The 24548-nt window shown below is 36.8% G+C and overlaps 1 protein-coding gene across 1 annotated transcript; it reads left to right on the top strand.

Annotated features, from left to right (window-relative positions):
- Window positions 1–3228: 3228 nt before the first annotated feature.
- Window positions 3229–19810, top strand: LOC112517920 (L-2-hydroxyglutarate dehydrogenase, mitochondrial). Its single transcript, XM_025125345.1, has 5 exons — window positions 3229–3751; window positions 10249–10530; window positions 16355–16791; window positions 18250–18409; window positions 19441–19810. The coding sequence occupies exons 1-5, from the start codon at window positions 3464–3466 to the stop codon at window positions 19555–19557; spliced, it is 1284 nt and encodes a 427-aa protein (XP_024981113.1). The 5' UTR covers window positions 3229–3463; the 3' UTR covers window positions 19558–19810.
- The last annotated feature ends 4738 nt before the right edge of the window (window positions 19811–24548 follow it).

Here is a 24548-nt window from a genome sequence, read left to right on the forward strand (position 1 = left end):
TGGTATCCTGTTTTCACTGTAACAAGGCAGGATGGTCAGATTTGGAGATTCAACGAAGTAGACTTCTCGAACTTATACTTAGATGACCTTGAATATATGTATTTTGAACTCAAAAACATGACGATCAGAAAAGAAGGAGAATTGGTTGYTCTTGAAGCAATCAAGAGGTTTATACGATGTCATGTGAAACTGGCAATGGTCATTGATGTACAGATGGGGCTTGAAGACAATCAGCAAATCATCAATCTTAAAAGACCGAATCAAGACCTAGAACACATTGAAGGCTATCCAGTGCATATGGTTCTTGAAAGCCCAGAGTTCGGGGTCGTCTATTTTGCACAACTACAAGTAAAGAAGTTCATGAGGTTTAGCGAGTTGAATAAATATTCTGACGGTACGATCAAATTAGTGAGAAGGGCACTTGACTTGAAGAAGGTGATGAACGATAAAGCTGCTGAATCTAAACGGATGAGTTCTAAAGAAAGATATTTGCTAATCAATGCGATAAACTTGCTCGAGGAAAAGATCCAATGTAGGAATGCTCTGAGAAGGCTGGAGAAGATTCTTGGACTGCGCAAAACAAAATTCACAAGAGTCCAAACTTGAATCCAAAGGGGGAGAATGTTGGGTTCAAGTTAGAGCTTTAAAGTTGTATTCAAGTTTCTCCTTAGTGTAATTGTTTGTAATAGTGTAGCCTTTACTATTTCCTAGTATAAATAGTATTTTCCTTGTAATTGTCATTACAATTGTCATTAGCAGAATTATCAAGAGATTAGTGCTGTGTAATTCTCTCTCTCAATCAAATCATCCTTTGATAATATTCTTTCTACTTTTATGTTCATCATGATTCTTGAAGATTGCATCATGTTTGTATGATTTCTGGACTTATCAGTTACTTTTCGTAACAAGGCATCTGTCACGTGGTTAGTAACTCCTTGCTTGCAGTGTATTCGAAATTACAACCCATCAATTTGCTCACTCAACGTTCGTATTCTTCCTCGTTCTCCTATTGTTGCATGATATACTTTAGGCTTTGTTGGTTCGTGTAAATGGTGAAACACCTTCCCAGAAGATGGTGTTTCAATATTTTGACAGGTAAACAGATTGCCGTCAATTCCATTTCATAGACCAATTTAAGCCATGCTCGAGCTCCCAAGATCCTGATAAATAATGCAATCGACTTGCTGTTTTGCATCAAAACAACCCCTACTCTGTAACTCAAAGCATCGGTCGCAAAAAGGAACCAAAAAATCTAGCATGGCTAACACTGGGAAGGTCACCATGGCTTACTTTAAGCATTTGAAGCCTTGAGTAGCCTGTTGAGACCATCCAAAACTATCCTTGCATAGCTGGTCTGTTAAGAGTTGTGCAATTTGTGCGTAATTTGCCACAAATTTACGGTAATATGAACAAGAGATTGATAGTGAAGTAGAGATTGATAGAACGAATGGTGAACTAACCTTGATAAGCTGTGATGGTTTCAAGAACATGAATGGTTGCCTTAGGAGAAGGAATCCACGTCTTTGGGAGCCGGGGAGTATATATTCAACAATTTTAAGACTTTATGCATAAGTTTGTAGTATTCTGTGCATTACGATTTGTTTTCAACACTTTTAAGACTTTGTGCATCAAAAGGCAGCATCTTATGCATTTAAGATTGTTTTTAAAACTTTTATAAAACCTGGTTTATAAGGTAGAATAGATATAGATATACTCTACTAGGGTTTAGTAACCAATTCCTTTCGGGTGCGTTTGGTACGTGGAACAGGGTGGGACAGGACAGGACACACTTGTCCCATGTTTGGTGTGTTTCTAAGTGGAACTAAATGGAACTAAGTGGAACACGTATGGGACAAGTCTGTTCACCCTCACCCCCTGGAACTAAGTGGAACAAGACATATTTGACAAATATACCCATCGATCTCCATCTCCATCTTCGTCGTCTTCTTCTCCATCGATTTCTTCACAGTCCACCTCCATCTCCATCGATCTCCATCTCCATCGATTTCACAGTCCACCTCCATCTCCATCGATCTCCATCTCCATCGATTTCTTCACAGGAGACCTTCATCTCCATCGATCTCTTCACATGAGACCTTCATCTCGATCGATCTCCATCTCTATCGATTTCTTCACAGTCCACCTCCATCTCCATCGATCTCCATCTCCATCGATCTCCATCTCCATCTCCATCGATTTCTTCACTGGAGACCTCCATCTCCATCGATTTCTTCACAGCATCCAAGAACAAAGGTACGGTCAATTTCTCTCGATTTTCTATGTGTTCTATTTGGATTTCACGAACTGGGGTTTGTTCTATTTGATGAAATTCGAAATGATTTTTTTTATTGATTTTGTATTTTTAGTTGAATCATGAACCGGGTGTTTGGATTTTGCCTACTGTTTCGTCGTCTTCTTCATAGCATCGATTTCTTCACAGCATCCACCGTCTCCTCCATCTCCATCGATCTTCATAGCTGGTAATCGATTTTGCCTACTGTTTCGATTGATAAATCGATTTTGCCTACTGTTTGGATTGATAAATCGATTTTGCCTACTGTTTCTCAACACACTCGATTTTGCCTATTGTTTCGTCTGATATGTAGTTATGTACTTGAAATGTCACTGGGGGTAAATTGGTCATTTTAACCAGTTCGGTCCTGTTCTGTCCTATCCTGTCATGTCTTACCAAACGTTGAACACCTGTCCTGTCCTGTCCTGTCCTGTCCTGTCATGTCTGCGTACCAAACGCACCCGAACCTGCTGTCCATCTCGCAGTCTGTCCTCTCATTCCAGGCAAGCAAGGAAGGCAGTTCGGTAGCTCATACATGAGAGAGGTCATGATACTTTGGGGATGTTTGTGATTGCTTATAAAAACAACTTATTTACTTATTTCGGTGCCATAAACACTTTTGAGTGTTTGGATAAACAACTTATACCGGTGCCAAACCGGTAATGAGAAGTTTTTGAAGAAATTAAACATTTCTGACTTATAATAAATTGATAAATATTTTTATAAAAAAACATAAGTTGTTTCAAATAAATACTCCCAAACACCCCTTGCTTTTTTTTTTTTTAAATAGGCAGAGGCATTCTGGTTTTGTTGAAGGGTGGAATACTACAATGCCCTCTTGGCTCTGGAACTCTGTGAAAAGAAGTGGAAAAGTAACAGTATTCTCATCTCGACAAAGACCTAGTCCAGATAGGTTGAGGAGGCTTTATTAGTTTTCGAACTTTGTATGAATTAGTTGTGTATGTCAACAAAAAGTGCCAAAACCTATTTTCCGGCAAATATGTTTTCAAGAAAAGTCTCGCTTGTTTCTGTGGACTTGCCATGCCTTCTTTAATTCCAAAACCCATTTAAAATTTGTTGGAGGGATACGGCTGTTGGCAACACCATTTTACCTAATCCCAACTGAAACCCATTGAAGTAAATATCGGGTTTCTAGTTAATTGAAAGCCGATGATGAAATTGAAGAAGTTGGTGAGAGATTCAATCAGGAATTTGGCAGAAACACCATCGATTATAGTGTGGAAGAACTTCAGTTCAGCAGGAGTTCCGAAGGAAATGGCGGATTGTGTGGTGATAGGGGCGGGGGTAGTGGGAATCGCTGTAGCCAGGGAATTGTCTTTGAATTTTGGAAGAAATGTTTTGGTGATCGAATCTGCTTCGTCTTTTGGAACGGGTACCAGTTCTCGCAATAGCCAAGTCATTCATGGCGGTATCTATTACCCTGCCAAATCTCTCAAGGTTTCTTCAATCACTTGCTCTTACTATGCCATAAGATTACAACCCTCATTTCAGTAGGTTTTAGGATTGCAAATGGTTTTTTCTGATTCATATTCATTACAAACTTTTGTGGTTAATTTATAAAGCAAATAACCCATTTGAACCGAGTTGAATCAACATTACCACTATACCATTTACAACAAAATCAATTAGCTTTTATTAAGATCGGGTTGGATAATTGGGGGAACTGGCTTTTATTTGTTGGGGGCATAATAGATAATTGGGGGAACTGGCTTTTATTGTTGGGGGCATAATAGAAAATTTAGGTATAATTATGTTATCAAGTTAGCACATCATTTATTTGCTGGGGCAAGTACCCCAACCCTTATGCTCTAAATCCGCCCCTAGAATTAGACTAATGGCTTCAAAATGTGGAATCCTTTTGATGATGAACATGACTAGAACATATAGTTTACGCACGAAAAAGTTGGCCACTGAATAACCCTCAAATCACAATTCTAACCCAACAAAACCAATTTAGGTTTTTTTGTTTCTGAAATGGAATTGAACCTTTATGTTTAAAAACTAAACTATCAAATTAGATGCAATTTGATATGGTTTTTGCTATTGCCGGTTCGGCCTCCTCTTGGCCCCAGTAACTCTATCCAGGAGTTCGATTGTAAAAGATATTTTAAATACCATTGACAAAGACAATAGGGAGATACTTGTGGATAGAAACTAATACTAGCAACTATGCTTGCAATGTTATTTCTTGTCAATATCCCAAGTTAAATCACCTATTACCATCATCCTAGTTGCACAAACTAAATGAGGATAATAGGTAATTTAACTCGAAATTTGACAAGAAATAACGTTGCAAGTATCTTGGAATACGGTAAGTAATTCTTGCAAATTTTGTTTCAACATAGGGAATATATGATGTATCTATTGCTATCAAGTATCTATGTGCAAGATGATATGATACTACTTCCATGATGAAAACCAAACCAATCGAACCAAGTAAATCCTACACGGAGTAGGGTCTGGGGAGGATAAAATGTACGCAAGCCTTTCCTTTTCCCAAAAGGGTAGAGAGGCAGTTTCCGTGAAGATCCCCGAGTTGAAAAAACTTTTTTTTTGCGAAATAATTTTTGCAAATTTTTTTGGAATCTTAAGCGATCCAACGAAAGCCAAAAACAAGAAACGAGGTCGCGAAGCAATGGAAAGAGATTAAACAAGTCAGGACAAAAAACATACAAAGTAGTTTGAATGTACGATACAACCAATCGGCCGCATTCGTAAAATAATGGAGAGACCCCAACTTGGATAAACTTGCACAAAAGCTACTTCAGGCTACCCCAAAGATTCCTTGCTACCAACCTAGGACTCTCATACGTAGCTACTTGATCTCTTTAACCCAACTCCTCCCGTGCAGGACGGATCCCACTCCCACCCTCGATCAAGCCTCTACCACTCAACCCCCTCCCTCGACCACAATAAGGCCCAAGTCCTCACACGATATCTCTACCTTCCTGTGCCTCCACCAAGTCCTATCTAAAGATCATGCTTTTAGAAATGTCTAAATCCACCAAGTATTAGGGTCATATGCAAAGTTAACTTCCAAAGTTTTGTGCCTTTTTGGACAATTATGGACTCATGGTTTAGTTTTTGTTCCCCAAATTTTAAGAAGAATATGGAAGAACAATTAACGAACCAAGGTCTCTAAGGCTTGACATCGAAAGAAGCACTAGGATCTCATGAATACCGAACCAAAGATGTCTCACCTAACAAGGATTACTTTTCTATTAGTTTTATCCAATCATCTAATAGCCATGTTGACGTCTTTTTAGGACTTATAATTTATCCTAACAATGCTTGTTCTAAGACGATAAAAATAAATGAAGGTAATGAAAGGACATGAAGAGAAGCCATGAATTGAGAAAAAAAACACTGTTGTTAGATTCTTAGGCGAGAATGAAAGGACAAATATAGTAAGGGCCCATTTGGTTTGACGGAATGTTTCTGAAGGAATTTGGATTTCATGTCATGATTTGGAATTGGAAGAATTTAGAATCTTTGGTGTGTTTGGTTTGTAGGATTTTGGATGAAATTAAATTCCCTTCTTTATAAATACTTATAAAAATAATTAAATTACATTTTTATTAATTGACTATTACAAAAATATGTTAATATAGTTTAAAACATTATTAAAAACAAATCCTATGAAATCTCGCAAAATACCAACCACCCCCGAGATCTCTAAATCCTATGTTTGTGGAATTTCAAATCTAAGCATCCCTTCAAACCAAACATAGGATTGGAATGGAATTCAATTTCAAATTTCTCCAAATCCTATCAAATATGCTAACCAAACGAGATCTAAGAGGATGGGAATGACATGTGAATGAATTTTCTAAACCTGATCCCTTTGGCAGGTTCGAAGGATGTACCAAATTCTAGGGGTTCATTCCCATTTTTAGAACCCATATCCATCAACCAAACACCATCTAAAAGTTATCCTGGTAATTGTCGAAAAAATATCAACCGTTATCCTAGTATATATTCCCATATACTTCTATCTTTTTCTAATGTTATGATCCTTATTATTCTCTCCATTCAAAATGATTCAACCTTGGGCTTAAGTGTTGCAGAGTTAGACATGAGCTTTGCGACAATCTTCTCGTAGTCGTGTATACTTGACGTTGTATCTTTGGTTCTGTTTGGTTAATGGAATCAATGGGATTTCAAGGGAATTGGAATGATCAATTCCTTTGTCAGGGTTCACTTCTTGAAATGAATGGAATTGTTAAATTCCCTCGCATAAGTCAAGGAATTGAGTATTCCTTGACTTATGCAACGGTTTTCATAATTTGGTTTTAAAAAACAAAAATAACGTCTACATCCAATTTTTAACCAACACCATTCCCCTCCCACCACCACCAACAACCATCATTGCCGCCACCACCATCGTCGTGGCAGCCTCCACCTATCCACCCCCACAAACCATCGCCGCCACTCTGGGCAGTTAATTGCACACTATAGCGGTTAACGGTCATTTGGGAAATAGAAGTCTGCAAATAGCGGCTTAATAGCGGTACCGCAAATTGTGAAGCTAAATACCGCTATTTGATCTGAAATATCAGTCGATAATGGCGCTATTTTGTCCCTTGTCTTTTTTTTTTTCTGTTGTCTTTGGGCTATTTTGAGTGGGCTTTTTTGTTTGAGACCCATGTTACTTTTATTTGACCCAATGAGACTTCTATTTGACCCAAATTCAGACCAATTTTGTATACAAGCAATGCCACTAGGATCGCTTGTCTCCAGACTACTTCAACCTACGATTCTACCCCTCAATCGAACTTCCCTCCTCTCTCCAGACTCTACCAGCAACATTATTGTTTTGTGTTCATCCATTGTCCCATACTCCCATTCTCCCATACTCCTATTTATTGCTTTGTTTTCTCAGTTTATAAACATAATTGTATAGCAAATGTTCAGTTTATAAAATTTGAATAGCTATGTGTTGTTTGACCCATTCATATATTTTTCTTTCCATGTTAGGCATCTTTATTAGTTTTAGTTTTAAAAGGCAATAATTACCACATGTTTTAGCATGTGGATTGCAATTAGTTCGTTTTGTCGTTTATGAGCTTTATAAACTCTATTACTATGTTGCTTGTGTGGTTTGAATTGTTTTACATAATATGTATTAGGCACACAATATATTAAGTTATATATATATATATATATATGTTCATATTTATTTTATGAACCAAATTAATTTTACCGCTGTAGTACCGCTATACCATCGCAGTAACAACAATTTCAAATCACGGTCCGGACCGCAATTTCTACAATTGACCGTGTTAATTGCTTAGCTGCCACCACCATAGCACTATTGTCAGTGCCACAGTTGCCACCCCCCACAAAACACCGTTGTCGCCACTACTGTTGTCGCCACTACTGTTGTCGTCACTACTGTTGTCGCCACTACTGTTGTCTTCTTGTCACAGCCATCACCCACCACCCACACACCCTCTCCCAATTCTTTTGAGAGTTCCCATTCCAATTAATGCCAACAAATCGCGTGGTCAAATTTCATTACAATTTCTTTCAAGTCAAATTTCTTTGATAGATTCCAATTCCACAAAATTCTATTATGTGACCCAAACTCCCCTTAAAGTTGTTTCCCTGGATATAGTAGAGACAAAAAGCACTTATCTTGTTTTGACTTACGCTTAGGTAAATATGGAACATTATTAATCCTTAGAAATAAAATCAACACTAGTCTTTTCCTTTTGCATTATCGCCTTTGATCTCCATTGAACTTTAATTATAGTCTCTCCTCATTTAGCTTTTCAATCTCGTTCTCAATAATAGCTTGGCAATTTGAATCAGGAATATCATAATAAGGTCACATCATCTTTTGCATTTAGCTTTTCAATCTTGTTCTCAATAATAGCTTTGTGTTCTACTTTGTCACTTATCACCAATCTTGAATTCTTATCTTGTGGATTTGGGCTTATGTATTCATCAACCCTGGTTCTTGAATGATACTCCCCCCTCCCAAAAATAAGTGTCCACATTTCTATTTAAGTTTGTCCCAAAATAAGTATCTACAGTTCTATGTAAGTTTGTCCAAAAATATGTGTCACTTTCTAAAATAGATGTTTGTAATATTCCCTCCATCCCAAATTAAGTGTCCACATTACTATTTTAGTTTGTCCCCAAAATAAGTGTCCACTTTCCATCCCCTTTTACCCTCAATATGAGAATGAGAAAGTTTCCCTCTCTATTATCAAGGGTAAAAATGTCATTTAGTTATTTAAGAAGTGCAATAATTACGCATTCCTAATACTATGTGCCATTTTCATTGTGGACATTTATTTTGGGACGGAGGGAGTACTAAATTTCCAACTCTACATATAATTATGACACATGAATATTCAAGAGCTGATGAGAGGGAGAGGAAGAGAGAAGGTTTGCCTCTATCATTAAGGGTAGAATTGTTATTTAGTTAATTAAAAAGTATAATAATCACCCATTTCTTAAACCTTGTGCTTTTCATTGTGTAATTTTATTGCAGTCACTACTTGTACCTTTCTACTACACCCCCAATCTTGACCCTTCCACTTAGCCTACTATTAGTGACTATTTGACCCAGGGTATAACAAAGCAATAGAAAAACCCAAGGTTCTAAATGGCGTAAGGTACGACATGGTTGCGGGATCATGCCTCAAATATTACACACCACGACGAGGACGCAACGTTTTTCAAGGCGTGACATAAGGCAACAAATTTGTATGTCATATATAGAATTATGTAAATACTTGTATGTTTACTATATATTATCCAATCATATAATGATATTAGAAAATTTATATTCATATTAGAATTTAGAAGAAGAAAAATCATATAGGTTACTATTATAAAAATAATCTTAGACTAAATATTCAAAATAGAACTTAGAAGGGTAATTTTACAACTTTGTTTTAATCGTGAGTCCATGACATGTATGAATTCATGAAATTGTGAGTGACATGGTTAGATGAATCTATAATAGTGTAAAATCAAAGTTAAACGTGTGAAAACAAAAGCTATAAAATAATTAAAAGAACTAAAAAATATTTTTTTTGAAAAAAGTCACTCCTTGTAAAAGACGGACACTACGGCGCGCCTTAAGGCGCCATGGCGTGAGCCACGCCTTATAGAAACGCTATAGGCCTTACACGGAGACGCGTCTTATGCCATATCGTGCCATGACATGCCTTTTGAACCCTGCAAACCCCTGAACATCAGAAAAAGAGTCATATATGGAGCTTCTAACACACATGAGTTCATTCATTGTAGAATCCTATATATTTCATGAGTTAAGTGAAAAAAACGAATCGTATGTGGAGCTTTTGTCTCTAGGAAAAAGCCTTGGCAACCAAAGCATGTGCACAAATTCAACCGGAGGTTAGTTAAGAAAATTATGTGAGAAACAATTTGCACTCCATAATTGACTTTGGAAGACACACTAGACTTGTTCACTATGAATAAAAGCATCATATAATAGAGTACATCTTATTTATAAAAGGTGACATTTACTTTTTGTCGGCCTACAAGGCAAAGATATTTGATGTTGTAGGGGAGGCATGTCATAGTACTCTCTCGGTCCATTTGGTTCTACGTAATTGATTATTACAAAAAGGGTGTTTTTAACATATTTTAAAACATTATTGCAAACAAATTGTATGAAATCCCATGAAATACCAACCACCCCCATAGGATTTCTAAATCATCCCATGTTTGTGGGATTTCAATGAAATCCCAGGATGTCAAATCCAATAATTCTTTCAAACCAAACATAGATTTGGAATGGTTTTTAATTCCAAATCCTGTCCAATCTTACAAACCAAATGTGACCTCCATCTTCCATAACCTATTGATATCCATAATGATATCTTGCACATGAACAACATATGCAAGATCATGATTCTGAAATGTTTCGATAATGACTTCAAAACATTTTGCAGGCTTATTTTTGTGTTAGAGGAAGAAGGTTACTATATGAGTACTGTAAGAAACATGCGATTCCTCATAAGCAAATTGGGAAGCTCATTGTTGCTTCTAGGCATGAGGAGGTTCCAAAGTTGAATTATCTAATGAATCTTGGGAATGAAAATGGAGTTGAAGGATTGAGAATGATGGAGGGTTCTGAAGCGATGGCATTAGAGCCTGAATTGCAATGCGTGAGAGCTTTATGGTCACCAACTTCAGGAATAATCGACTCGCATTCCTTGATGCTCTCACAGACGGTATGACTCTTAAGGTGTTGTTTGGTTCATGGAATCCATGGGATTTCAAAAATTTATTTGGTGTACACTAATACGAACTGATGGAATTGAATTAAAAAAATGAAAGCAAAATCACTCCAATGGCATTCGAGAGGCCATGGTCTCTCCCGGAGCAAAGCTCAAAGCTCAAATCACAATTGACATGAAAAACAGAATGCCCAACAGAAAGCGCACCCCCACCCAACAAAAGCGATTCCCGCACATTATTGGAAAAGTAAAAACCCAAAACAGCCCCTGGGCCTTATTCTAAACAACACTTACTAGAATATAAGAAAAACCCAACTCATTTGTTTCTTCTTCTATACATGAACCTTAACGGAGGTGTACCAATACTTCCCCCAAAGAAAGCACCTTGTCCTCAAGGTGCTTATCAGGAAACCGCTGCAACAGGGGTCAATAGTTCCCAAGAGGATTCAAAATCTTATAAACCCTTCCATTTTACTAAAACTTCCAACTGCCCTGCATCCCCATTTGGCACTAGACGTACATCCATCAAGTCCTCCGGCTCTGCTTGTAACACCATGTCATCCGAAATTTGCGAGGGAATGTCTTTAGCAGACACGCAACCTCCCAAAGCTTGCCTCAATTACGATACGTGAAAAACTGGGTGGATTTTTACTCCATACGGTAGTACTAATCTGTAGCCCACCTGGCCTATCTTTTATGAGATTCAGTAAGGGCCCTAAAATCTTGCTAAAAGCTTTGGGTTATTCCCCTTAATCAACGACTTCTGACGTTAAGGGCGCAATTTTAGAAAAACCCAATCTCCCGCAACAAACTCAATTTCTTTGCGTCGTAAATCTTTTTGTTGTTTCATTCTACATTAGGCTTTTAAGAGTTGCATTCTAACTTCATCCCAAATCTCATCCCTGGTCACAGTTCTTGTTCCACTGTTTGTAAGTTCGAAGCTGCTGATTATATCGTAATAACGGAGGAGGGTCCCTTCCATAAAGCACTTTAAACGGGGAACATTTTAGGGACGTATGATAGGACGTATTATAGGACAATTCGGCCCATGGTAACCACTGACTCCACTGTTTTGGTCTGTCCGAAACCCAACAGCGTAAGTATTGTTCCAAGCATTTGTTGACCACTTCGGTCTGACCATTGGACTGTGGATGTAAGCAGTTCTGTAATTCAGCTTAGAACCTTGCAACTTAAAGAGCTCTCTCTAGAACCCACTGAGAATTACCTTATCTCGATCAGAAACTATGGATTGCGGGATACCATGTAGCCGAATGATCTCCTTAACAAAAAATGTCGGCTACCGATTGAGCGTCGAAAGGATGTTTGAGACCAATGAAATGGGCATATATACTTAAACGATTGACCACTACCAGAATCGTATTCATTCCATTAGACCGTGGTACCCTTCAATGAAATCCATCGATATCTCTTCCCATACCGTAGTAGGAAGAGCCAAGGGTTGTATAACAAACCTGTTGGCGACCCACTGAGGTTCATGTTCCTTTGACAGACCTCGCATTTCTTTACCGAGTCCACGATGTCTTTCCTTATTCCCACCCAGAAAACTTCAGCTGCGATACGCTGATAAGTGTGATCCTCTCCACCGTGACAGCCTATCGGTGAGTTATGGCATTCCTCAAACAACAGTGGGATCAGCTTTGATTTTCTCGGTAGAACCAGTTGCCCTTTGTATAGCAATAAATCTTGTCTAAGTTTGAATTCTTTTTGGGCTATTGCATCAATTAACAGATCAGATTTGGTTTTTTTTAAAAGATCATCCTTGTCAGTCTATTGTTTCAGGCTATCCCATTGTCTCCATTGAGGGCCACCCAAGCTTGAACACTCGACCACCTCTTTCTTTCGAGATAGAGCATCAACTACTCGACTAGCACTACTCGGTTTATACACTATTGAAAAATCGTAACCCAACAGTTTACTAACCCATTTCTGATACTCCGGTTCGACTACTCATTGTTCCAACAAGAATCGAAGACTTCGCTGATCACTACGAACGGTAAAGTGTCTAACGAGCAAGTACGGCCTCCACTTTCGAACGGCGAAAACAATCGACATCAATTCCTTTTCAAGGTCCCAAAGCTTGGCTGAAATAAGCGATCGACTGCTCATTCTGCATCAACACAGCCTCCAATCCAAAACTCGAGGCATCCGTCTCAATAACGAAATTTGACGAGAAGTTGGGAAATTTTAGAACCGGGGTTGTCGCCAATAACTTCTTCAATTATGCAAAAGCACACTGGCTGCATCTGTTCACTGAAAGTGGTTCTTTTTGAGCAAATTCGTGAGAGGAGCGGGAGCTGCCACCATTCCATACCCTCTTACAAACTTCCGGTAATAACCGGACGGGCCCAAAAATCCCCGTAACTTAGCTTATCCCGACCGAACTCACACTTCTTTCTGTTAGCATAAAGGTATGTTGAGATAAAATGTCTAGAACCACTCTAAGGTGTTCTATATGTTCATCAATGAATTTGCTATAAACCAAGATGTCGTCAAAAAACACCAAAACGAATTTCCGCAATACGTCGTTGAACACCTTGTTCATCGGGCCTTGAAATGTGGCTGGTGCGTTGACCAACCCGAAAGGCATTACGAGAAATTCGTAATGCCCTTGATGAGTACGAAACGCCTTCTTCTGAATGTCCCCTTCTTCCATTCTAATTTGGCGGTAATTGGATTTCAAATCCAGTTTCGAGATTACCCGGGCATCATGGAGCTCGTCCAACAGCTCATCTATGACGGGAGTTGGGAACTTATCGACCACCGTGGCTTTATTTAATGCTCTGTAATCTATACAAAACCTCCAGCTTTCGTCTTTTTTTTTCACCAGCAGAACTGGGCTCGAAAAAGGACTCAAGCTAGGCCAAATAACCCCCGCATCCAACATTTCTTTTACCAACTTCTCGATCTCATCCTTTTGGTAGTGGGGATATCTATATGGGCGTACATTGACCGGTTCTGTTCCCTCCTTGTCAATCCCATGTTCTCTTCCACGAATTGGAGGTAGACCTTGAGGCATGTTGAAGACTTGATCAAACTCCTTCAATAACGGCTCTAGCACCGAATCTTCTTCTTTTCCCTCCTCATCTCCAGCTTCACACGATCCTAACTCCACCAAAACACCATGTCCTCCTTCCTAGATCACTTTTCCTATGGTCTTATGTGACGCTTTAGATCTGCCCAAAGCCAGATCTACTTTCAACGACACCGATTTACCACCGATTGTGAATTTCATGATCTGATTCTTCCATTTTTTGTAAATGGCACCAAGTGACTCTAACCATTGCATCCCCAATATCACATCACTATTTCCCAATTGTGTGGGTAAGAAATCTTCTACAACGTCCGGTCCTTGTATCATGAGTGTCACGTGCCTGCAAACGCCTTCCCTTTGTACCGTTTTCCCGATTCCCATCGTGATCGTATACTCTCTCGTCTTCTCTATTTCCAAATTCAGTTTATGAACCACATCCTTTGAAATAAAATTGTGCGTGGCCCCACTGTCGATGAGGACTATCACTTTTTACTCATCAACATCCCTTCCATTTTCATCGTTTTAGGATTTGTTAATCCTATTACGGAATCTAAGTCGACAACATCGATCGTATTCAGAGATTTCTCTTCAGTTTTAGACCCTCCCTCTTCATTTGTGTCTTCCTGTACGAGAATGACATACGAGAATGACACTCATCTCCTTCTTATTAAATCTGTGCCCTGGCGAATACTTCTCATCGCAACGATAACAGAGGCCCCGTGCTCGTTTCTGTTGGACTTCCTAGTCAGACAATCTTCTAAACTCGGATCCTGATCTTGCTAACGAGTTCGACGACGCTACCGATTGAGTACACGTGTTACGAGCCTCCGATCCCACACTCAAGCTCTTCCTATTAGAGATTGGAATTTGATCCCTGCTCAACAATTTATTCTTAACCTCAATTTTCGATGCCATCTCCATCGCATCACTTAATGATATTGGATTCATCAAGTGAACCTCCACTTTGATAACGTTTTCTAAGCCATTAATGAACTGCTTAAGAAAACCTCCTCCGGTATTCCATCTAGTGGAGCAACGAGCTCCCTAGATTTTCGACGATACTCGTCGATGGTTCCCTCGTGTTTAATCGCCAGAAATTGCTCACATAATGATGCAGCCGCCAGCGATCGGAATTGACGCAGCACCATACACTTCAAATCTTCCCACCTAGTGATCGGGTGTCGCTTGTCTTCCCACTGGAACCATCTTGGGGCATCTCCTTCGAAGGCAATAAACGACACATCTATTTGTTGTTCCTGATTCAAATGATTCAACGAAAAGTATCGTTCGGCTTTGAGAATCCATCCGTCTGGATCAGTCCCATCGAACGCAGGTATCTCGAGTTTTCTTCCTTTCACGGATAAAAAACGATTATGATCATATCCTTCCTTCTCCTTCTTTCTCCCATTCGATCCCGACGAATCCTCACCCTCGGAAAATGGAATTGAATTCAACTTGTTACCTCGTCCTGTTGCTTCAGAATTTTCTCCATCTGCTCGATAATCGTCCACATCACTTTTTCTATTGATCTGACGCTGCTGTCAGATCCTCCATCCTTGTCGCCACACTACGGGTCGCCATCTCAGAAACGTTGCTGCTCTGATACCAATTGGTGTACACGAATACAAACGGATGGAATTGAATTAAAAGAATGAAAGCAAAATCACTCCAATGGCATTCGAGAGGCCAAGGTCTCTCCGAGAGCAAAGCTCAAATCACAATTGACATGAAAAACATAATGCCCAACAGAAAGCGCACCCCCACCAAACAAAAGAGATTCCCGCACATTATTGAAAAAGTAAAAACCCAAAACAGCCTCTGGGGCCTCATTCTAAACAGCACTTATTAGAATATAAGAAAAACCCAACTCATTTGTTTCTTCTTTTGTACGTGAACCTTAACGGAGGTGAACCTTAACGGAGGTGTACCAAATTGAAACGGTCAAATTCTTTGACCAAATTCGAATTCCTTTGTTTGCTTCACTCTTTGAAATGAAAGGAATTGGTTAAATTTCACATATCAATGATTTCATCGTTCCTTGGCATAAGTGATTGGCAGATGTAACATATTTTATGATTTGGTTTTAAAAAGACAAAAATAACTTTTGCATCCAATTTAACCAACACCACCYCCCCCCCCCCCCACCATGCAAGTACCGTTTTCGGTCACAGTGCCACCCATCCACCCCACCCTACCCCAACCACAACCACACTACTACTGTCATGCCCCGCCACCCCACACTGCACCCCCACTCACCCACCACCAGGCCCCTACTATTCGCCGTCACAACTGCCACCCACTATCTTATAAAGTATTTTAGTGAATCGAGCTCTATGAAAATGTAATAAATGGGTATTTTGGTCATTTATTTTTATTTCATTCAAATTCTGAAGCTACATTTTGCCGGACAAACATGGAGATTCCAATTCTTTTTGAGAGATTCCATTCCAATTCCTACCAACCAAATGCATGGTCAAATTTCATTCCAATTACTTCAAAGTCAAATTCCTTTGATGGATTCCAATTCCACCAAATTCCATTCTACGAACCCAACACCCCTTAATGTTCTTTGCTTATTTATACATATGCAAAACTAAAAAGCAACCGAGTTTCAAATATAGAAAAAGACAGCTAGCTCAAATATCCGTGGTCTACATCTTTCAGTCTGATTTCAACATTTACAGTGAGATCTTTTATTGATGCTCTATAATTTTCATGTTCAGAGCTGATACATATTGACAGAGATGTTACCCAATGTGAGTTTAGGGTGAAGCTGAAAGTCAGGGAACAACCTTCTGTTACAACAATACTGTGGTTGGTGCTCATCTTGAAGGACAGCAAATTCATCTTCATATTTCTGAAACCGAGTCTCTAAGAAACTGGGATTGTAAGTCTCAACGGTACCCTGATGTTGTACTTCTCCCTAAGCTTGTAGTGAACGCTGCAGGCTTGAGTTCGGCAGCCCTTGCTAGATGTTTCAGCGGCCTAAACCGTGGAGTAATTCCTCAATCTTACTATTCCCGCGGTTGCTACTTTTCGTTATCAAATACTACAGTTCCTCCATTTAGGCATTTAATTTATCCTATACCTGAGGATGGTACTCTTGGGGTGCATGTTACTTTGGATCTGGATGGTCAAGTCAAATTTGGCCCTGATATTGAATGGCTTAATGATATAGATGATATCTCAAGCATTCAGAACAAGTAAGTTATTTTTATGCTCTCCTTGAAACCTTTTTTTCCTTCCAAAAACTATATAAAATATTGGGAATTTCTTTGTTTTTCTGCGACTAATTACTATTTGAACCCTTATTTCTTGCTTTTCTGGCTGCTGACTGTAGTGTTGTTATTTAAGTGTTCTAATTGGTCCGAAGAAAAAGCCTTGGTGGAGGCAAGATCTGTGTGGGAATATTGCGAAAAGGAGCTGATCTTATAATTGTAATAGCAAGATTAGGATCTTGACTCATCTCACAGTACTTCTGTGTGTGATTTAATGGGCTTGTTTAGTTTGGTTTGGTTTGGTTATCAATTGACCTGAGAAGGCATGGGAAATGATTCTAACAGTGACCACGCTCTTGGAGTAAAGCTCATATGGCCATTTTTGCCTCATCTTGAAAAGTTCATTGGATCTAGTTTAATCATTAATGGAATGCTTCTAAACCTACTAGTATATCCCCCCACACATAGGTGGGATATAGGGGGTAGGATGTATGCATACCATGGCGGGTAGAGAGGTTGTTTCCATGAAAGACACCCGGCTTTCAAAACAAAAGCATGCATTTTTATCTGATTTGCTTGTGTTATTTGATATTATATTTCTTACACATTTTTATTTCAATCATAAGATGTATGTAGCAGTCACCCATAAGGTGGATCTTGGACACAGAATTTAGCAGCCTCCCCTATGATTTTAATCAACTTATCAAAGATGTTTTGCATTAGTGACAAAGATCTTGAACATTGAAAATTAACGAGTCCTTTTCTAGCAGTTGACAATTTTCCCTTGAACATTGGCTGGATAAATGAACCTGCTGTAAATGTTAGTCAACAACCTGCAATTTTCTGAAAATGATGGAACAACCCTTTAATTTTCAGAATGCCACCTTATTCAGATTGGCAATGACGTCTGTGGACTTCATGAAATAAAAGCTAGTCCTTGGTCATTTTATGAATTCCACAGGGTACCAAGAATTCAAATCTTGCTACAGAACTCTTACGAGACTTGAGATTTAGCTTATTAACCACATTTGAAAGAAACATGGAATCTCATCGGAGTCGGGCAAGAAGCAGTTGAACTGATGAACCAGCCTGAACTGAAAAGGAAGGTTTTGATTGCTTTGATGGCCCCATATTAGGTCACCGGTCTGAGTCTTCTCAGGGCCACTTGGGATTTTCCTTGCAGTTACCTTCAGGGCCTCATCAAGCTGGTCTAGACACACACGGTTAAAAAAATGGTTGTTTTGACATTATTGTCAAGAGCGATATGACGATGTAGTAAAGTGGGTCTAGTGGCCCAATCGGCTGTGACTGAAAACATTCAGATAATCCTAATAAACACATCATAATATATTTCTATTTTCAATCAAGGATGCTTGTTATGCATAAACTTTTTACTTTTTTTTTTCCGATCTCAGACAACTCTGTTTGCTTATTGAACTCCAGGTTTGATTACACAGTACATGCTGATCGTGCTAAGGAATTTTATCCGAAGATCAGGAAGTACTACCCTTCTTTAAAGGATGGGTCTCTGCAGCCTGGTTACGCTGGCATCCGACCAAGAGTATCTGGTCCAGGAAACGGCTTTGTTGATTTTATCATTCAGGTTCTTTTATATTGCTTTTGCATATACCATCCTAATTTCAGGCCATCCTTCAACGATATATGTTCAATTTCTATAAATTCAGGCGTGTTTGACAAACTAGCCGATAAACTAGTTGTTGGCTTATTAATTAGCTATTGGCTGTTAGCTGAAAAACTAGCTCTTGGCTAATAAACCGGCCATTAGTTTATAACTTAGTTGATAAACTAGTAATGCTTCGAAAAAACTAATCGATAAGCTAGATGTCCATGTAAAAGGACCTAATAGAAAATACAAGGGGCATGATTGGAAAAAAGTGAAAGAAGGCCCAATAAGCTATCTGAAATAGTTTTTCAAAAGCTAGTTTACGGTTTATCAAAAAGCGACCTCCATTTTGCACTTCTATTTGCCATATCATTGCCGACTCAACAAATTAAGGGCATCCTTAAAACTCCACTATGGTAGTCACTTACAGGAACCTCCTTTTTGTGGATCTCTGGGTATTTCTTCAATGTGGATAAAGTCAAAAAATAGAGTAAATTACGTTTTTCTTCGCAGTGGTTTGCTGAAAATTGCTATTTTCGTCCCCGGAATTATGAAATTATGATTTTCATCTCTACAGTTTATAATTTATTGTTGTTTTCGTCTTTGTGATTTAAACTTTATTGATGTTTTTTTCGTACGCGTGTTTCACAACTCATTGCTATTTTAGTCCTTCCTACTTAAAGGTAGGAGCTGCCTCCGGGATGAAAATGGCAATGAATTGCAAACCATAGGGACGAAATCGTAATTTCAAAACCATGGGGACCAAATCCGCAAATTCTAACAAACCACATAGATGAAAAACGTAATTTACTCCAAAAATACATTAGAAACTAATATAAGTAATAGTTAACACAAAATGTAAAAACCAAGGTTCTTGTACAAGAACTCAACATATTGGGGAGTTATAAGAACTCTCCTACTGGCACTGACTTGTAAGAACTACACTTTTTGGTATAGGAACCTTCCATTATGGATGCTCTTACCTTCTTTGCTTTTATTTTGTATTCTAGGGAGAGGAGTCTCATGAGATACCCGGCCTTGTAAACCTCTTCGGGATCGAATCTCCTGGTCTAACGTCAAGTATGGCAATTGCGGAGTATGTTTCCGCCAAGCTTTCAAAATGCTAAGTAATCACCATGTTTCTATTTCCCCTTTACCTACTTAGGTCCCTTTTGGTTTGCATGTTTGGATTGGATTTGGAATGGAATTTCATACCAAATTCCATTTTGTTTGAAGGATTTATGTAATTTGAAATCCCGGGATTTCATTGACATCCCACAAATATAAGACGTGAGTAGTTGGTATTTCATGTGATTTCGAAGGATTTGCATATAATAATGTTTTAAATATATGTTAAAAAACATTTGTATTGTAATAATCAATTAATAAAAAGGCAACTTGATTAACTTTATACTTATTTATAATTTTTTTTTTAAAATTATTTATGAAGAATCGAATTCAAAATTTCATTTCAAATCCTACAAACCAAACACACTAAAGGATCCAAATTCTTCCATGAAATCCGGATCCCTCAAACCAAACGATCAGTATTGTTCTAATTGATACCATTTTATCCCCAATTTTCGGATCTTTCTGGTTAATATCTGCAGTCAGAAATGGATCAGCAGTCAACACCACGTGGATTATGCTACTTTGGTATTTAATTCTCCACGTTGTGCAATAATCTGGGGTCAATTTGATCTTTTTGAGCCAATAAAAGAGCCCATTTGGTATGTATGGAGATCCTGAGCTTCAATTAGGGTTTATGGAATCATGAGGAACAAAACTTGATTTTGGAGAAAGATAACGGGTAAAGTATTTGTGCAAGTATACCATCTCTGAATCAATTGTTTTACCATCCTGGAGGTGAGTTTTGTGTTGTAATATGTCGTTGTCTTGGTAGAACAAGACGGTTAGAATTGTTGAAAATTAGAGTACGACACTCTAATTCTATTCAAATATAATTTGCTTTTTCAGAGACTTTTGTTGTTTGGTTCTACGCATAAATTTGCAACCACGGAAATGTAGTTTGATTCATGGTTTTGATAAAAGTGCGATCGAATTGGATGTTCAGAAATCATTAAGAATGGTCAAAATAATACAACTCTAATCATTTTTATCTTTTGTTTATGTTATTAAACATGACATAAAACGATGCAATCAATATGATTATGAAAATATGAATATATGATTTCAATGTATTTAGCTTGTACATTTTGGAGGTTGTTTATTAAACAATTATCTTGGTAAGTGCTTATTAGTTTAATTACCTTAGCCGGTGAACATAGCAATGATCAAAAATTTTACCCGGTAAGAATAAAGGTAAGGATCTAAAGTCTTACTCAGTAAGTGAGGGTGATAGCTCTTACCCGGTAAATGCTTACCAGATTATTAATGCTTGCCATCAATTTATTTTAATGGCCGGGAATGTTATCACATAAGATAAATGAGAGTGGTAGACTCTTGCCAGTAAGCAGTTATCAAGTAAACTTTTGGTAAACCCTCCCTTAATATGCTTGGCGAACTAACTGATAAAAATAGTTGTTAACTGATAAACAAGTTGATTGTTGATATGCTAGCAGATGAACTAATTATGTTTAACAAAATCTAGTTGAAAGCTACTTGAAAAATGCAAAATTATCTAAAAAGACATTTAAAAAAATAATTAATTTTATCATTTCATAATATATTTAAAATAAATCATTAATAATATAATATATTAATTAATACAAACCAGAGGGTAAAAAACTAAACAATATCATATGTTAACTAATAAAATTTCAATATATATATATATGAGCGATCAAATGAAAACCGTCTTCATTTGTGTAAACTATGTAAACCAATCATATCCATCTATTTTTTTGATCAATGGTCAAGATTAGTTTAGGTTATATTAAGAAATTAAAATAAATAAATAAATACAAATTTATTTTATAATCATTATAAAGGTAAAATGGTAACTTTGGTAGTAGTTTTATTAATGACAACCATATCATGTTATATGATTTAAATAGAGTCAAAATATAAATAAAACATACGATAATCAATTATACATAATGAATCCTTTTGAATAGAAATTATGAAAAAAAATTTGTATTACATTACATGTACGAAATGGTTTCACAGTTTCATCAATACACTAATCAATGTAATCCTGATCAGATTTTCATTTTCATGTTATTGGTAGATGGATCCGTTTCATTTTGATAATGAAATTGTTTCATTGTTCACTAATTACAAATTTTTTTTTAGAAACCATGAAATGGTTTCACTTTCTTCAATCACTCATTTCATTGGCCAGCATGGTTTGATGAGTCATTTGTCATTTCACGCTATTGATAATGAAATTGCTTTACTTTTCGCTAATTACACAGGCTTTTTTTATCTTTTTTTTGAAATGGTTTCACTTCTTTCACGCATCCATTTCATGATGCACTCATTTCATGCTGCACCCATTTCATCATGCACCCATTTCATCATGCACCAATTTCATAATCATTTTCACTTATTCCATGCACCAATTTCACCATGTATGAAACCGGTTTCATGAATTTTTTTTTATTCTATTACTGATTTCATGGATTTATTAATCTAATAACTTACGATTTTTATGAATCTTGGCAGTAATAAACCGAGACAATATAAGAAAATCCAATTTTTAATTTTATAATTTAATTAAATATTTAAATGTTACCATTTATAAAATTTCTTTTATTATGTTACCTTAATTAAGATTTATTAATAACTTCCATATTTGATTGAAAACAATGCAAATGACCAATATACCCTTAATGATTAAATTTAATTAGAAAAAATAGAATTTTTCCATTGGTCGAAATTAGTTTACACGGTTTCTAAGAATTGCACGGTTTTCATTTGAACGTGCCTCAATATATATATAGACTTGGGATCATGTGAGACCAATGGTTTTTTGTGAGACCCGTAAGACTAATTCTCAACCCTTGGATTCAATCTATAATCTAAACAATTCACACGAAACTTCTCAATAATTACAAAATTGCCACCGTACAACTTTAGACCATTAGATCATTAACTTATAAATTTGATCAACGAACATAAATTGGTCTCACGGGTCTCACGAAAAACCCTTGGTCTCACGTGAACCCAACCCTATATATATATATATATATATATATATATATATATATATATAGGGTCAGGTTCAAATGTTAACCAAAGTTTTTATGTTAACTTTATTAACCGATCTTGACCATTCAATCTTTCAATAAACGGTTGTGATTAATCATGATAAAAACTTATTTTTTTAAATTTAAAATTTCATAACGATAAGCGAACAAAGTTGAAAAGGGTATTTAGGTAAAAAAAATTATGTAACTCCCATATCATTAATTGAGAGTTACAAAATCAAAAAAATTATATGATTTTTGTTAATTTATTTTTGTTAATGTAAGAACCATATGAACACAACTATATATACATATATATGAGCGATCAAATGAAACCACTCCAATTTGTAAGAACCGTAAAAACTACTCTCATCCGTCGATTTCATTGTTTAATCTTTTATATATATATATATATATATATAGAGAGAGAGAGAGAGAGAGAGGAGCGTTCAAATGAAAACCGCCTCCATTTGTGTAAACCATGTAAACCAATCTCATCAATCCATTTTCTTGATCAATGGTCAAGATTAGTTTGCTTTATTTTAGAAAATTAAAAAATATATATATTAAAATTTTATTTTTATATCAGCAATAAGGGCAAAATAGTAAACAAAAATACATATTCTGTAACATCCTATTGAAGGACATTATTCTTTTTTTAGGAAATTAAAAATTTCTATTTGTTAAGAAATAATTTCGCTAATGCAACAACCTTTTTATTCCTTATCCTGAAATTGTTTCAATGTCCTTCAAACACCCATGTAAATATGCACCCTATTCATTATGAAATTATTTCAATACGCACGGGTTTCATCATGAATCCATTTCAGCATGTAATTATTTCATGACAAGCCGCATACATTATGCACCCATTTCATTTTGCATTTCACCTACTACATGGATCAACTACACCATCACTGAAACGGGGTTCACCATCAAACCAGTTCACTACTCATTGTTCAATTACGCTATGAACTAGTTTCACCTTCATGAAACTTGTTTCATGTAAATAGATTAGTTTATTTCGCTCTCGATTTGATGAATTCATTCATTTAATCCTTACAATCTTAAAGATTCTGTAGCAGATTACAATCTTCAAGATTATGGAGCAGATTCATCATGTACCCGTTTCATCATGCAATTATTTCATGACGAACCAAATACATTATGCACCCGTTTCACTACTCTTGGTTCAATTACGCCATGAACCAGTTTCACCTTCATGAAACATATTTCATGTACATTAATTTTTTTTATTTCACCCATGATTTGATGAATTTATTTCTTTAAGCCTTACAATCTTCAAGATTCTGGAGCAGATTACAATCATCAAGATTCTGGAGCAGATTACAATCATCAAGATTCTGGAGCAGATTACAATCTTCAAGATTCTGGAGCAGATTACAATCTTCAAGATTCTGTAACAGATTCATCATGTATCCGTTTCATCATGCCATTATTTCATGACGAACCAAATACATTATGCACCTGTTTCATTTTCCCCTTCACCTACTAAATGGATCAACTACACCATCAATGAAACGGGTTCACCATGAAAATGTTTTACTACTCATTGTTCAATCATGACATGAACCAGTTTCACTTTCATGAAACCTGTTTCATTTGTATTAGTTTTTTTAAATCATGATTTGATGAATTCATTATATCATGTCTTACAATCTTCAAGATTCACCAGCAGATTCAATCGCATCACAATATATTTAGTTCAAAATTTTAGAATTATAATATAATTAAATATTTAAATGTTAACATTTATAAAATTTCCTTTATTACGTTTCCTTAATTAAGATTTATTAATAATTTTCATATTTAATTGAAAATATTGTAAATGACCGAAATACCCTTATTGATTAAATTTAATTAGAAAAAAAAATGAAAATTTTCTATTGGTCGAAATTAGTTTATACAGTTTCTTAGAAATGCACGGTTTTCATTTGAACGTGCCC

This window comes from Cynara cardunculus, assembly GCF_001531365.2.
Source record: "Cynara cardunculus var. scolymus isolate 2C chromosome LG 1, CcrdV1, whole genome shotgun sequence".
In the NCBI taxonomy this organism is placed as follows: Eukaryota; Viridiplantae; Streptophyta; class Magnoliopsida; order Asterales; family Asteraceae; genus Cynara; species Cynara cardunculus.

Bases quoted from the DNA above. Each gene is read 5' to 3' on its own strand.
- LOC112517920 (XM_025125345.1), top strand. From the start codon at position 3,464: ATGATGAAATTGAAGAAGTTGGTGAGAGATTCAATCAGGAATTTGGCA. The intron at 10,531-16,354 runs GTATGACTCTTA...ATGTGAGTTTAG, and splicing joins CCTTGATGCTCTCACAGACG to GGTGAAGCTGAAAGTCAGGG. The intron at 18,410-19,440 runs GTTCTTTTATAT...TTTGTATTCTAG, and splicing joins TTGTTGATTTTATCATTCAG to GGAGAGGAGTCTCATGAGAT.